General features: G+C 36.4%; 1 protein-coding gene and 1 long non-coding RNA gene across 2 annotated transcripts in view; one reads left to right on the forward strand and one right to left on the reverse strand.

Annotated features, from left to right (window-relative positions):
- Window positions 1-16,105, reverse strand: part of Reln (reelin) — a 473,157-nt gene that overhangs the window by 152,019 nt on the left and 305,033 nt on the right. Inside the window, exons 12-16 of the mRNA XM_046464128.2 lie at window positions 15,182-15,333; window positions 6,065-6,177; window positions 4,643-4,851; window positions 3,773-3,901; window positions 2,592-2,701 (exon numbers count right to left, since the gene is read on the reverse strand). Coding sequence (XP_046320084.1) covers window positions 2,592-2,701; window positions 3,773-3,901; window positions 4,643-4,851; window positions 6,065-6,177; window positions 15,182-15,333 — 713 coding nt within the window. The remainder of the gene's footprint in view (window positions 1-2,591; window positions 2,702-3,772; window positions 3,902-4,642; window positions 4,852-6,064; window positions 6,178-15,181; window positions 15,334-16,105) is intronic.
- LOC131424937 (uncharacterized) lies at window positions 5,299-15,797 on the forward strand. Its single transcript, XR_009228606.1, has 3 exons — window positions 5,299-5,495; window positions 13,069-13,135; window positions 14,471-15,797. It is a non-coding gene; the product is annotated as an uncharacterized LOC131424937 (long non-coding RNA).

A 16,105-nucleotide genomic window follows, 5' to 3' on the forward strand; every position in this document is an offset into this window, starting at 1 on the left:
ATTCTTGTGGGTTGTACATGATGTGGAGTTACACTGGTCGTGTATTTCATATATGAACATAGGAATTATGTCCAATTCATTCTACTGTCTTTCTCATTCTCCCTCCCCCTACTCCCTGTCCAATCCAGTGAAACTACTCCCTCCAACTCCTGCCTAACCTGAGTTAGCATCTGCATATCAAAGAGAACATTTGGCCTTTGAGGGGGGATTGGCTTATTTTACTTAGCATAATAATCTCCAGCTCCATCCATTTACACGCAAATGCCATAATTTAATTTTTTTTAAACACTGAGTAATATTCCATTGTGTATATGTACCACATTTTCTTTATCCATTCATCTGTTGAAGGGCATCTAGGTTGGCTCCAGAGCTTAGCTATTATGAATTGAGTTGCTATGAACATCGATGTGGCCATGTCACTATAGCATGCTGATTTTAAGTTCATTAGGTATAAACCAAGGAATGGGACAGCTAGGTCAAATGGTAGATCCATTCCAAGTTTTCTGAAGAATCTCCATGCTGCTTTCCATAGTGGTTGCATCAGTTTGTCATCCCACCAGCAATGTACTCACATACTTTCTTTACAAATAGCAGGAGCTGGCTATTGTAAGGGAAGAACATACCTAACAGAATTATGATACTGGTCTGTTTCTTTCTCTATGTTTCTTTTGATGGTCATACTTCTGTAATTCCATACTGAAAGGGGGAGATTGCAGGGGAATTCTATAGCACTTGTTTCTCTTGGGAAGGAGTGTGTGTCTTCTCTTTGCTTTGTGAAGAAGCCAGAGACTGTTCCTGTTTTTGTGAAAACCTCACATAGGATGATAACAGAATTGAAGAGATTCTGCCCTCAGTTTTGCATTTAACACACATTGCTACCCATATGCATTCTCTGTATCCTAACCTTTTCCTAGTATACTCAAAGCATGATGGTAGGAACCCAGATACATGAAGTAGCTCTTTCTGACCCAAATCATATTATAATAGCCTTATTCAGAAAATTGAGATACTCTTCTCATAGGCTTTTATATCTATACTTCATTGGACTCTCAGTTTCCTCGCATGCTTTATTTCATTATTAATTTTAAAACTTCTTTTGTGATTATTAAAGTAATAAAAGTAATGAGCTTATGAGAGAACCCTTGAAAACTATGACAGTAGGAAAAACCCGTTCATATCCCACTACCCAGAGACACATGCTTGTTCCCTAGAGCTCATTAAAAGGTGTAGTAATTAAAATGCTATGCAAAATATTCTATCATTGCCCTGTAATCCCAGCAACTCAGGCAGCTGAGGCAGGAGGATCACAAGTTCAAAGCCAGCTTCAACAACTTAGCAAGGCCTTAAGCAACTTAGCGATTAAGATGAAAAATAAAAAGGGCTGAGGATGTGGCTGAGTGGTTAAGCATACCTGGGTTTAAACCCTGGTATCAAAAAAACAAAAACAAAAACAAAAGAAAAATCTGTCAATGGGGAAACTCTATTTTAACAAATTCAACTTTAGATGTTTTTACAAATGCACTATGTTTATAAAACTCACATGGCCTTCAAAGTGTGGGCTTTTTACTGTTTTTTTTTTTTTTGAACATAAAATATTTAAAAAGTTCACATTGGTTTATGGGTAAGCCATCTTGCCTGAAGTTATTCCCAAATTTAAAGAACTTTATATATGTAATTAGCTTCTCAGTGTCTACATTATTCAAAAATAACAAAAGAAGATTAAGACATGGAAAAACCAACATTAAACAATTACGTAGGTTTTATAAAGTTGATCACAAATCTGTGACCATTGGCTGAAGTATTGACATTTTGTCCCTCTTTCCCTTCCCTGTCTCTCTCCCTTTCCTTTTCCTTGTAGTATAAACTTTCAGTCAAATTTATATACTCTGAAAACAGAAAATATTTGAATCCATCCATAATTAGAATAAAAAATCAGAAAATTGACTATTAATAACAAATGTAAGAAATTAGTCATCTAACCCTATAACTTAAAATACCTTTTTTCATTGTGCATCTGTCCTAAGTGTTATTGGCTTAAAAATGATGCAAATTGTCAACAATTTACTTAAAAACTTGTGTGTATATCCACTTTTTCCTTTTAGGCTATTTTCTGAAAAAGGAAGCAGAAGTTTCACCAGTATTTTAGAGATGATGTTGCTTTCAGTGTAGTGTCTGCAGCAAACAGATAAGTCTTCCAGATGTTATGGCAGTTACTAAGAGAAGAATGGGTCTTATTTTAATACACGCAGGATGGTATTTATGTTAATTTTGCATAACACATTCAAAGAAAATGTTAGGATATCCCTTGTCATCAACTGTGAATTTGAGTTTCAGGGCTTTAAGCATTTTTAGACCGTGTATGTTGAAACATTCTAGCATCTAATATTGCTGACTACACAGGCTTTTTTTTTTTTTTTTCTGATTGCGCATCCCTGGGTTTCTAACGGAATGCAAAGGAGAAAAGGAAGAAAGGGCGTTTGATGAATTGCAAGACCATGACTTAGAAATGTGATTAAGTCTGGGATGACTAACAAAAGCACAGGAAGACTCCACATCAATGGCATGTGATTATGACAGGCATAAACACTAACCATTATCAATCGCCCACATGTTTCCAAGGATTGATCCTGTTTGCCTCCAACGGATCCTGGTGTCTTGGGTTAGTGCTGCGTTAGGGAGGGGAATCGTTATTCGGTTCCACCTGCAAAAAAGTTAGCACAAAACCAGACTATGTTGACATCTTTTAAATCCATATTATATGCGTGTGATGTTCCCATCTCTAGGTACTTGTAATAGCACTAAAGATTCTCAATAAACTCTTTATGTTCACCTATGGAATTTGTGCATAGTTTAAAAACAGACATACAACTTGTAAGAGCACCCATATCCTACTAGAGTAGTGGATTTATTCTTCATAGCAAGTGATATTTATTTTGTTTAGACATTATTTTTATAAAATGTTTTATTTATTTATTTATTTATTTTTAACTGATATATAAACATTGGACATATTAATGTGGTGTCATGTTATGTTTTGATACATTTATACATTCTGTAAGGTTTAAATCAGGTTTTACAATACTCACACCTTAGATATTAACCTACAGAAATCATCTGTGTAGAGATGGGGTGCTGATTAGCATCAATTACTTTTTAATTTTTTGCTACCCCTTGCCCTCTGCACATGTAAAAAGGGGTAGCAAAATGTTTTTTAAAAAGAAAACATTTCCCAACTTAATTTTGATGTTCTTGTAAATATTTTTACTATGTAAATCATATTTATTCTGTTAAGTGGAAAGCATTACATAACCATTTTAATTCTAGTAATTCTCAAAGGAATACATTTATGGTCTTTAATTTATGTGAAAAGAAGTAGAAAGTTTCTCAGAGAGAATGCATATCATTACCCAGATAGTAGATGGCAGAATAACATATAAACTCAGGTCTAATTCCAAAACTTAACTTTTCTATACTTCTCTATGCTGGCTCTTTCCATAAGTCTTATTTTGGCAGTAAGCCTTTTGGTAATAATCACAGGATTGCCATAACAGAATTTAAATTCATGTAGTCCAAAATATAAGTCAGGTACATGAAAAACGAATGACTGTATAAACTGTGATCTTGCATCAGCTTTAGCAAAAGTATTTCTCTCCTTCTTTAATGATACTACTTTTAAGGAGAAGTCAGATTCCTTATCTATTATGTAAAAAATGCTATAGTTTCTGTATTACTCATTAATTTTCATTCTGCAGCATGGAGAGAATTTACTCACCCACTGTAGTTTTCAGAGGAGTAGATGGTGCTGTGGGGGAGGTGAGGGCCAGCACAGATCTCAGGTAAGCATTCAGTGTGAAGCAGGGACCAGGAACGCCCATGGTTAGTAGAAAACTCCAAGCTGACACTAGTAACAACAGAACAAGCACAACACAAAAGCGGCAAAGATTAAAAAATTACTTTTCATCTCTGCCTAAATACAATAAACATCTTTAGAACTAGTGTGAGATTTCTTTAAGATGGCTCTTTACTAAATGATTGCTTTCTCTTTCACCCAGGTCTGACCAGCCTTCAAAGGGCAAGCAGTTAAATTACTGCTATAATAACAAACTCCTTTAAAAGACAAAAAATGGTAACTTGAGTCTGAGCTCTTGAATTTGATAGATGGCAAGGCAATTACCATGTCTCACACTGTCACTTCATCCTGTGAATGTGAGACACAAAAATTCTTAGAAAGGATCCCAGCAACACTTCTGCAAGTGAAACTGAGAAGTCATAGCTCTTGAAGTGCTAATTGATTTCCCTGCCTATTATTAGGGGGTCACTAGCCAACATGAGGTCAAGCTTGTTTTCAGTTGTTACTCTCTCAGCAATCTGTTGTAATGGATGGCTGCCACAGCGCATGCACACACCTCTCATACCTAAAATCATGCTCTTAGAATGAAGCCAATTCCTACTTAAAATCTACCCAGTCATAACCCACCTATTAACTGAAGGACTTCTCTTTTGGGGAAAATGTGTATTTTATTAATGGATATTTTATTAAAAATCCAGCTAAAAACCTACTGAGAAATTGTCTCTGATTTAACAGCCAAGTTCATGTGTTCATTTTTAACTGTTAGTACACCCACAAAATAGGGTTTCCTACCTGTTACCAGGTTGATGTGTTCCACATCCCAGATTAATAGAAAACTGTATCATGTGAGACATTGTAGAAGGGAGAACAGGTAAGACGTGGAAAAAGTCTACAGCCCAGACACTCCTATTATGTCCTTGATGGTTCTTTTGCCTGAGACAAAATTTGGTAGCAGGAGTCTGAAGTTCAGGGTTGATGACCATGGACACCAAAGATGGAACCTTCCAAATAAAGGAAACCAAATCACTCATAACCTTTCCTATGTTTGTCAATGTGTATTCTCATAGGTTCTCTCTAGTCATCGCTAAATACATAACTGCCATCTGTTGAGCATCAGGCAATAGCCCTGTGTTCCATTTGTTATTTCATGTAGAAGATGCTGTCAAGGAGCATTTTTTTTTTTTTTTTTAGTGACTCAGAATTCCTCCTTTGAAGACAAGTGTGGCTTCTTGTGTGTGATTGATAGGGCTCTCTGTTCAAAGACAAATTGGTCTAAGGTTTTAAAAAGGTTTATCCATTTTATCTACGTTAGCACAAGACAAAGGCAACTTGACATTTACTTGGCTTTATCAATAGTGCTTTGGAAAGTGGATTTGTATGATATTAATGGTTTTCCAAACCAGGTATTCTGAAAATAGTACTCTAAGCAGAAACTTTCAGAGCCAATGAGTTAATGTATAACTTATACAATTGATTTGGTCTGAGACACGCAGATGCCAGACCAGATATAACCCCACCATGTCCCTGCTGTAAAAGTAGTTCACTAAGAAATCCCAAGTGGTATAACATGGGAACATGCTGGATATTGTCATCAATATTGGAGATAAAGCTGACTAATGAGCATGTGGGTATAATCTCAGCACAGGTAAGTCTATTATAATAAAAATAATTTAAATCTGATACCCTATGACAAGCATCTCACATGATTTGACGATATTTGCAAATAACCAGAGACAATATTTGCCCTGTATCCACAGGGCAAAGGAAAAAGGTCAACCTCAGTCACTCTAATTAGCAAAGAATAAAGCAAAGGTAACATAAAAGTTCTGTTACAATGTCATCTGCCTAACAAATCTCAAAAGGCTGGATAAATACTTATTAAGCTTGATAGCAAGGCTGTAAGGCTGCATAATTACAGTCATATTTAGAGCTTTCCTGGGGACAAGAATAACTGTCAGTCAGAGTATTTGGTTCCATTTTATTATTGCTGATGGGCTATAATTCTTTCTTCTTGATAAAATCTAATTTTTATTTGTATCAGAAATAAAAGTGAATATTAAAATGTCCATGTCACTTTTTTTTTAAACTGGCAATTTCTTGGGCTGCCAGGAAAGGGATTTATTCTCTGTATCTGGCATGGTCTTCATGGTTTTGACTTTGGCTTGTCTGGGGAGTTGTGAGGTGAGCATTTGGCACAAGGATTGGGAGTTGTACCTTATATGAGGAATAGGAAAGAGTATCCAGTGCAATGTGCTCTTTTCTTCCTTCTATCTTTGCATACAAGATGATGTCATTTTCATGAGAATCTCCGGGGTCACAAATTCCTCCTGCACCAAATAAAAATTTCGTGGTGTTAGTACCAACCTGCATTCCCCAAACATCAAATACAGTGTTAAATTTCAGAATAAGAAATAACTATGCCACCCAGATGTCACTTAATAATCCTAGGGGCTGCAGTTGTATCTCAGTGGTAGAATACTTTCCTCACACGTATGAGGCACTGGATTTGATCCTAAGCACCACAAAAAATAAAATAAATAAAACAAAGGTATTGTGTTCACCTACAACTAAAAAATTGATCCTAAACAAAGATAATCAAACCCAAGGAAATCATTCATGAAGATAGTTCAGATGAGCCATGCTAAAGACTTGATATTTGTGAAGGTCAAAGTAACTATTTGCTTAATGGGATTACTCAAGTAAATGTCTGTGTGTAGCAGGACAACATGTCTCTGTTTCAACCCACATTAAAAATGATATGCTTTTGGGGAGAGAAAGGGGCTGAATTAGAGCAAATTATATTCCATCCTTTTATACATTACATCAAAATGAGTTCTAGTGTAATGTATAACTAAAAAGAATCAATAAAAAGATGTGCTCTTGCTTTTTAATAAACCATTACTTTCTTATATTTGAGATCTTTATGGTCAAAGTTCAGAACCTATTGATTATGATTTTAAAACAAGTTTGGTGATGCACTGCATTAAAGACTTATAAAGTGGTGTCATTCAGGCTGTTGCAAAGTAATACCTATGGTATTTTAGCACATATATTTGTATTTTAAGTGAGGTTCATTTTACATTTTTCATTTTTATATTTGGTACTTCATTTGATTGTTGGAAGGTACATAAAGTAGTTATTCACTATCTACTTCACAGTCCACATGAAATGATATGCTATTAGAACTGGAAGGTACTTAAGATTTTTCTGATGATGAAATTGAATATCACGGAAGGTACTGGAAGTTCAAAATCATTTAACCAGCTGGAGGAAAAGCCACGAGTAGATACAAGTCTTTTACCCTTTGATCCTCTGTATTTTAGTCAGCGTTTTCATTGCTGTGACCAAAAGACCTGACTGCAACAATTTTAGAGGAGGAAGAGTTTATTTGAGGCTCACAGTTTTAGAGGTGGTGGAAGGATGTGGTGGAGGAAAACAGCTTAGGATAACCATCAGGAAGCAGAGTGAGAACTCACTCACCAGGGACAAAATGTATACCCCAAAGGCACACTCCCAGTGATCTACTTCCTCTAGCCACTTCTACCTGCCTGGTTACACACCCCCCATCATCCATTCAAGTGCATTAATGCATTGATTCAGTTAAGGCTTTCATAACCCAATCATTTTACTTCTAAACTTTCTTGCATTATCTTACACATGAGCTTTTGGGGGACACTTCATATCTAAACCATAACACTGTTCTTTTCACTACTGTGCTTTGCCAATAATTCTTGCTATTTCTGACTTCTATCCATCGTCTGCATAACCTAGATTTTAAAGGATCCCATGTCTAACTATATGCCTCTCCCCACCCACCATTATCCTTCATATCAGTCATAATCATGACAACAAAAGTGTGAATGTGTATATACAATTACTGGAAAATATCCTATCTTTAAGGCCCAAAGTTTGTAACATTATTACAAACTTTTATTATTATTATTTTTTGTGGTGGTGGGGATTGAACCCAGGGCCTTGTGCATGAGAGGTGAGCAGTCTACTAATTGAGCTATATTCCCAGCCCCACAAACTTTAATTATTATCTGAAAATTCTTTCAGTTCTTAAATCAGCCACTTTCAATGTTAATTTTTATCTATAGGCACCTGCTGTTGCTAGCACTCTATGGTGCCAGTAATGGAATCCCAGAGTTCTAGAATGAGATTACCCTTTGAGAATTAAACTCGGAAAATAAATATTGGTTGAGACTCACAACGTGAAATAAAATACACCAAGAAAGGGTCAATTGCTTATAAATGGTTGATTCAAAATCCATTAGCGTAACTGGTTCTGATCTTGGGAAGAAATGATTTTCTAAGTGATGTTAAATAAGAAAACTAGAAAGAATCCAATCAGTAGAAGAAATCTCATAATAATAGAAGAAATATTAGCATAAAAAGAAGGACATCATAGAGCAAGACTTTGACAGGATGTCTATAGCCTTGACAGGAATAAAAGGGTTTTTAATGATAAAGGCAAGTCCTGTTAATTCATTTGGCAAGAAGTATCCTGCAGTGAAGAATGATATATCAGATTATCATAGTTCTGGAATTCTTGCCATTAAAATGACTGGGTGATAGGTATATCTGATTTGATCCTATAAACATTGTTTATTCCTTAATGCTTAACGGTTAAAATTGTCATACTTATTGAGAAGAATTATGATTTGTCCGTAAGCCTCCTCAGAGCTTTTAGCAGGAGCCAGTCTCCAAGATCCCATTTCTGGGATTAATTAAGAAAATTGATTTTTTTCTGAATCTATAAGCCTGAGACCTGCATAGTGACAGTAATGACTCCACCAAGGTCACCAGTGAAGCCCATTTTGATTGGCAAGCTGTCTTATTTATATAACTTCCTTAAAATTTCATCTTCCTAAATGTAACAATTCTCAATAATCTAAACTAATAGTTAAACAGATGACTTGTAATTGCTTTGGAAGCACACTACTGGAATTATACTGTGCAAATACTCTAAACTCAATTCTCCTAGGCTAATTCTAAAATTATTTGGCATTTTTGAGAAGCACCAGTGGAAGTAACCCAATAACTTGTCTTGATTGCAGAGAAGCCAGGGTCTGGCTTGAAAACTAAGCTTCTTTAAGATAGACTAGAGGATTCTGGGAGTTTGCTACTAGAGTATCTAGTTGAGCCAGAGAAGGAGGAAGTTCAGCACACATTCTTACTCTATTGCTGTGTTCCTAGAGCTGCCTAGGGGTTTGTGGGATAGCAGTAAATTACAGGGTGGAGCTGTGGAAATTAACTTCCATATTTGGTCAAAAAGTTTTGGAGAGTAGATTGAGATTCCGGCTCATGACATACTGATCTTATAGTTCAGTCACTTGTGAGAAAATCTGCCTGATAATCTGTTTAATTCCCAAAGAGGACGGAGGAGAATGATTCCAGGTGGGATGACAGGGAAATGATCTGCAGCATAGAGAATGCCACAGAGAATAAGGTCAAAGGTCAAATAGGATAAGGCTGAGAGACCAACAGGGACTTTTGAGAAAGAATTCCCAATGTGAAATGCCTGGGAAACTAAAGCACATGGAGTTAAAAAAAAAAAAAAAAAAGTCTGCTCCTTCAAGAACTTATTCCATAGAGTTAAGAAGAGATATGGTCTGGATCTTGAGGAAAGGGCAGTATCTGTGGCTTTCCAGTTTCACAAAGAATTGATGGTGGAAATGGTGGTAGGCAATGTCTGGACCAGGGTTTTATTTTGGGCCAGACTTTCGAGCACTTACTGTGTGCAGAGATATAGTCAGCTTTGTGTTGTTGGGACTGAAATATCCAACAAGAACAACTTAGAGGAGGAAAAGTTTATTTTGGCTCATAGTATCAGAGGCCTCAGTCCACAGACGACTGCATTGCACTTGGACAAAGGTGAGGCATTAAATCATGGTAGAAGGTCAAGGATCCAGGGATAATATAATCCCCAAGCAACCCCTCAGTGACTTACATCCTTCAGCAAATTCTACCTGACTATAGTTACCACCCATTAATCCATTTAAAATTTTAATCCACTGATTATGTTACAGTCCATCACAATCTAATCATTTTACCTCTGAACATGTCTTTATTGTCTCACACATGAGCTTTCTGGGACACCTCAACCATAACAGTTCTATAACGAGCCCATACTACCAAAGTCAAGTCTGTAGTTAACATTATTTTGTTTGACTCCAAATTTACACTACCACTCAGAAGGGAAGTCTTGGATGATGGTATTTGTTTTCCTGTTTGTTGTTTGTTAAGTAGTACTGAGGATTGAACCCAGGGCCTCATGCATGCTAGGCAAGCAATCTACCACTGAGCTATATCCCCAGCCTGAATGATGGTATTTATAAAGCATTAACATTTGGCATGTAGATATGTTTGCCTCAGGTAAATTTGCCTATTTAAATATTTATAGGATTAAGTAATATGAACTGAAAATAGAGAAAGTAGATATGATAATAATGCAGATCTCATCCTAATGGATGCTTGTTGCTCAAGGTCAACCACCCATAGAGAACATCTTGTGATTTTAACATTAGCATCATAGTTTTAGCATTTATTACAAACTTCAACATTTTGATAAGTACAGTTAGTAAAGTCACCGTAAATGATGGTGTCTGGAGGAAAGGATCCATGTTAAAAACAAAATTCCCTTTTAGAAAAATCAGGTTTATTTTTTTAAAAATTGAGTATTCAGCACATTCGCAGGCTTACCAGGAAAAAGAACTAAAAAGGTTAAAGGTCACAGGTGGTGTGGGTTTGGGGCACCACACCTAAAGACATAGGACCCAAATTATCAATTCTCTGTGATTTCATTAACTTGTTCCCTGTGCCCCCTGTGCTTTCCTAAGAATAGTCCATGAACTGCATCTGCTTGTCAGAGAGACGCAAAACATGTGGGAGCCTCGCCCAGCCCAGAATGGCCGAAGAAGGTCCAAAAGGAGCCAAGACATTAAAATGTTGATAGACTTTATCTGAAAGAGCCCTCTGAGGGTAATTTATCAGTTCTGTGAAGTTTCAGTGACAGCAGCTCCTGCAAGAAGAAATGAATTCTTCCTTAGCTTCATAGCCTTTGATGCATTGTGGAAAGTAGCACTCAGGGGGCATCTCGAATAGCAATGAATGCAAAAAAGGATTTCAATAAAAGCTAGATGAATGGATGTTTTTAAGTATTTTAAATACTGTTTTAAGTAGCATTTAAGATACTTATTTATACGAGGAAAGTGATTTTTTTGAGGCTTTGCTATTTGCAGAGCGTTGGACTAGAAGAGGAAATACATCTTGATTTCAAAAAATTTGTTATTTAGTGAGGAAAAACAAGACCGGTATACAGGAGTCTCTCTTATTCCTAATTTTGTTTCCATTGTTTATTTTCCATGGTCAACTACAGTCTGAAAATATTAACGTCTGTCTTGCCTTGTCTAAGACAGAGAGACCACAATTACATAATATTTATTGCAGTTATTACAATTGTTCTATTTTATTACTAGTTATTGTTATCAATCCCATACTATGCCTAATATATCAATCAAATTGTATCATAGATATGTGTATGTATAAAGAACCAGAATATATAGGGTACAGTACTGTCTGTGGCTTCAGGTATCCATTGGAGATTTTTGAACATATTAATAAGGAGGATATGTTGCTACTTATATGAAAAAATGACTAGAAACTGTTGTGCACCACAGCTGTAGCAAAAATGCAGAGAAAAAAGATATAAATATGAGCTAAAAGAACTGAGCACATTGTAGATGCTAATAAATACTTATTGGAGGACCAATAAACAAATAATCAAATGAATGATGTCTGTTAGGTTATTTTTGTCCTGTTCATTGAATTCTGGCTCTAAAAACAGTGCTGAATACTGGCCCTTAATGAATTTGTTTGAATAAATGAATGTATAAACAAAGGAAACAGACTTTGAACTGAATTTTGGAAACTGGATAAGTTTTCCAGAAATTACATTCACAAAAATCTGATAGGAAGCAAGCATATAATATATCATGGACAGGGTCTGATGCCCTTTAGATTAACAATTAGCCACTGATTCTCCAAAGGTGCCAGAGGGGTTACTTATAAACCATCTTATGATAAATCCCTTCCCATAGTACTTTCTTTCCCACTAGCTACCAAAGTTTCAGTTTTTTCTATAGGTCCAGTCTTATCCTATCCCACCATATCCTACCTTACCCTCTCCTCTCCTCTCCTGTCCTAAAACAAACAACTTCCCTGGATACCGTGGTTTCCTCAAGATCCAGACTTCATTTGTTTTCTTAACTCTACTGATGACATTCTTGAAGGAACAGTCCTAGTTCAGTGACATGTTATTTTCTTTTTTTTTTTTTTTAACTCCATGTACTTTGGCTTCCCAGGTGTTACACATTAGGGATGTTCTCTGGAAGGTCACTGGTGGCCTCCCAGCCTTTTTCCTGGTTGGCCTTTCTCTTTATGGCATTCTGTACACTGCAGATCACCTCCTGTCATCCCACTTGGATCACTCTCTTTCATCCTCCTTTGGTGTCAAATGACAGACCTTCTTCAGACCTCCTTTGAAACCCTGTCTCAGTCTCCTTTGCCCACTCTGTCCTTCTACCTATATCTAACTGAGGGTTCTTCCTAAGAATTTTTCAGATCTTATGCTACTTCCACTTGGGAGACATGGCAAGCCCAGGGGTTCCAGTTGTCACCTGCATGTGGAAGATTTTCAAATCTGACTCAAACCCTGAATAGAATTTCTTCTTTCCCATGACAGTCTAGAAATCCCAGTCTTAACATATCTAATAACAAAATATTCTCCACATTTGCCTCCTTTTTTTGATATTTCCTAGTTTAGGAAAATGACACTATCTTTCCAGTCACCCTGAAGAGAAATCTGTGTCCTCTCCAGTATAGTTCTCACCCCACCCCACCACCCCCACAGTCAACTCTTCAGTTATCCCCTCTCTGTCCCTTCTGTGACATTACCACCATTACTGCCTGGATTCTTTCATTGCTCGATCTAGTGCAATAGCCTCCTGATTTAGGGTAGCTGGATGCACACATTGCATGGAAAATATTTATACAAAAATTATTGTTTGTCTGTAATATGTTTAATTGGGGTTGCATTTTTTCTTTTACCTTTTTCTTTTTTTCTCTCTCTTTCTTCCATCTGACAAACTTGCCCTGACTAGAATACTGCCTTCTGATTTCATATTGTTTCAATCTTTCTTTCATTCTTTTGTCAGAATCATCATTCTAAAGCCCACCAGATGGTATTCTACAGAACCAACAAGAACTGTCTGATAACCCCAGGTAACCTAGAAAAAGAAAACTCTTCAGGATTAAAGAAAATCACTACTCAGCTCCAATTCACTTTTCTAGCTCAGTCTTCCATGCTTCCATTCATCTATGTGTGAGAAATCACCCAGCCCAAAACATACCATGTACTTTTATTTTCATGCTCCCCCCCCCACCACAAATGGCTTAGCTTAGAATTCTCTTCTTCCTTTAAATGCAAATCACGCCCACTCTTCAAGGCGGAGTTCAAATGCCATCTCCTTTATGAAGCTTTACCTTTATCCCTCCACTACAGTTTCCCACTGTGATTGCTCAGGGTTTTTTTCTGCACTTCCATAGCAGTTTCATTCCACTACAGCAGCCTGCATTCTCCCTTGTACATAGTTAGGTGTTACTTGTGGGCAGGAGCTGTGTCTAAGTAATTTTTAAATCCATAGCAACAAAGAGATGTAAGTTTATGTATTACTCACTGTTTTGAGTGCTTTGTGGGTATTAACTCATTTGACCAGCAACACTGTGATTCTGGTGGCATTATTCTCCCAAGTTGTAATCTCTACACATCCTAGTTCAGAGCTCTACATTTAATAGACATTTATTACTTTTAATTGAATGGAGATGATTTATTTGGGATAATGTACTTCTTTGGGTTCCTTTGAGTTAATTTTCCTGTATAATCAACACTATTTTTAATTCATTAGTTAATAACTTGCTTTGCTCTAGAAAGAAATAAAGATGACTTAATATCTCACATATAGACACTTATAAAAAGGAATTTACACAACGAGGACTTAATCTTATATAAACATACTTAACTGGGTTGCTTTTCTGTGAAAAAGTCAAGAATTCAAATATATTATGTAAAAAAATGGTAAAAGGGGAAAAAATCTAAATTAGATTGGCATAGTAAATATTCATTCCAACTTTTTTTTTTTTGCAATAGGTTTCTCAGGAATTGCTTTTAATAAAATGAGAGACAGCATGAACATGAATTATTTAGAGGAAATGAACTCTGGGCCTTTAAATATACAAACCATTTCAAAGTCAAGGCAAGGATTTTCTTAAATGTGAGATTACATTATTTTCTATCTATGACTTCTCAGTTATCAAACAGATCATTATTGGAAACGAGTTAGCATCACACAGGCAATATGCTTGAGAGCATGATACAGTCCTGAGGTTTACCATGCAAATCTGAGCTGGATGATTGTCAAAGAGGTGAAGTGAGGAATGTGAGATAAATAGCCACAGCCAAAGAAGCCTAGATTCAGGAGACCTGTTTGTCCTGCTGAACTGACATCTCTTCTAGGAAGTTCAAAGGTAGACAATGTTTGTTTCCTGTTTCACTTCCAGATGTTGCCTGTGCTTTCCCAGTCACTCAACAAAGAAGGCATGTGACAACTACACACATTTCTGGAATGACATCAGGAAAAAACATGTCACCGTGGCTCTTGTTGACTAGCAGGCTAAATTTTGGGGGAGGGTGGTTCACCAATTTCAAACCCCTAATTCTTCCCTAGGTATTTTTCCAGCTTTGTTTACTCTAAAATAAATCTAAAGAAAAGGGGGCTTATGAATACTTCCTTTCTTTATGTGTTTGCAAAAAGAATGTAGAGAATATTATTAAAGAATGATAAAATGTTATAAACTTGTTTCTTTTACAGTCTCTCCCAACAAAGAGGTTAGGCAATGATGGGATATCCATTGAAAACAAATGACTTACCCTGACAGACTGCTTTTTGGTGAGGTTACTGGCTATGGACAAAGGAGTTGCTTTGCTTTTAGCTTTTCTCCTATTGTCTTCTCAGCCATGACCATAGAGCAAGAGGTGAAGGAAGGTATTGTGGCATTTTTCTTGAGGCCCAGTCATGGCATGCTAAGACTAGCTCTTGGCAAGAAGACACCAGCAGGGCCCATGCCATAGGCCTTTGCTGTGTCCGCAAAGTTCATATTTCATGAATTTTCATTTTATATAGTAGACAACAAACAATCTTACTTCTTAGGAATAAGTCCTGGACTAGAATCTGCCCTAAGGTCAACAAAGTTTGTTCAAAATGTACCTACCCATAACGAAGTAAAATCTCAGGTTCCCGTAACCAGTAGTGTCCATGTATGGAGTGCATAATTTCCTCTCTCCGTCTTTGAGGAAGACCATTGATAAACCTGATTCTATTGTTCCGCACTCTGTACCGATAACAGCTCCCAAGATGTCCCACCTTAAAAAAAAAAAGTCATTGAGAGCAAATCTTTACAAAGTAAAAAATTCTGTTTTTAACTAAGAACATTTATTTAGCAATGAATGATTCTGAAATAAAGGTGTGGTACTGCAGACTTTAGGCAATGAATATACTTGGAACACATCCCATTCACAGTTATGGTTCTTCTCTAGAGAGACAATTTTTATTAGTACTATGCTAGTTTGTCTACCACATGGCCAGAGCGTGCTCCCAAGTAGGACAGTGTTTACTTTCAAAGTACTTGCAGTTCAGTTCAGGAATCAAATATGAACTAAGGAAACAGTGAACCATTGAATATCATAATATAAACCCTTGCATGGTATTTTGCATATTAAAAATTATTCTAGAATGAAAAGCTGTAATAGCTGCCAAAAGTCCAGCAAGTTTTCAAAAAGGAGACAGGATTTAAAATGGGTCTGGTCCAATAGGTCTTTGGATATGTACAAGAGAATCAAAATAGCTAACTCCTTTTTAGTGCTAACTTAGATGTCAGCTCCTTTTCTAGGCTGACACATTCTTCACATATTATATGCATTTAATTCTCACAGTAACCCCATATGAGAGTAACTATTTCTATCCTAATTTTTTTCAAATTATTTATTTATTTATTTTGGTACTTGGGATTGAACCCAAAGGTACTTAACCACTGAGCCACATCCCTAGTCCTTTTTGTTTTTAATTTTGAGATAGGGTCTCTTTAGGTTGCTTAGGACCTTGTTAAGTTGCGGAAGCTGTCTTGAACTTGTGTGAT

Source organism: Marmota monax, unplaced genomic scaffold, assembly GCF_021218885.2.
Source record: "Marmota monax isolate L192 unplaced genomic scaffold, Marmota_monax_Labrador192_F-V1.1 WCK01_AAM20220418_F8-fsc00065, whole genome shotgun sequence".
In the NCBI taxonomy this organism is placed as follows: domain Eukaryota; kingdom Metazoa; phylum Chordata; class Mammalia; order Rodentia; family Sciuridae; genus Marmota; species Marmota monax.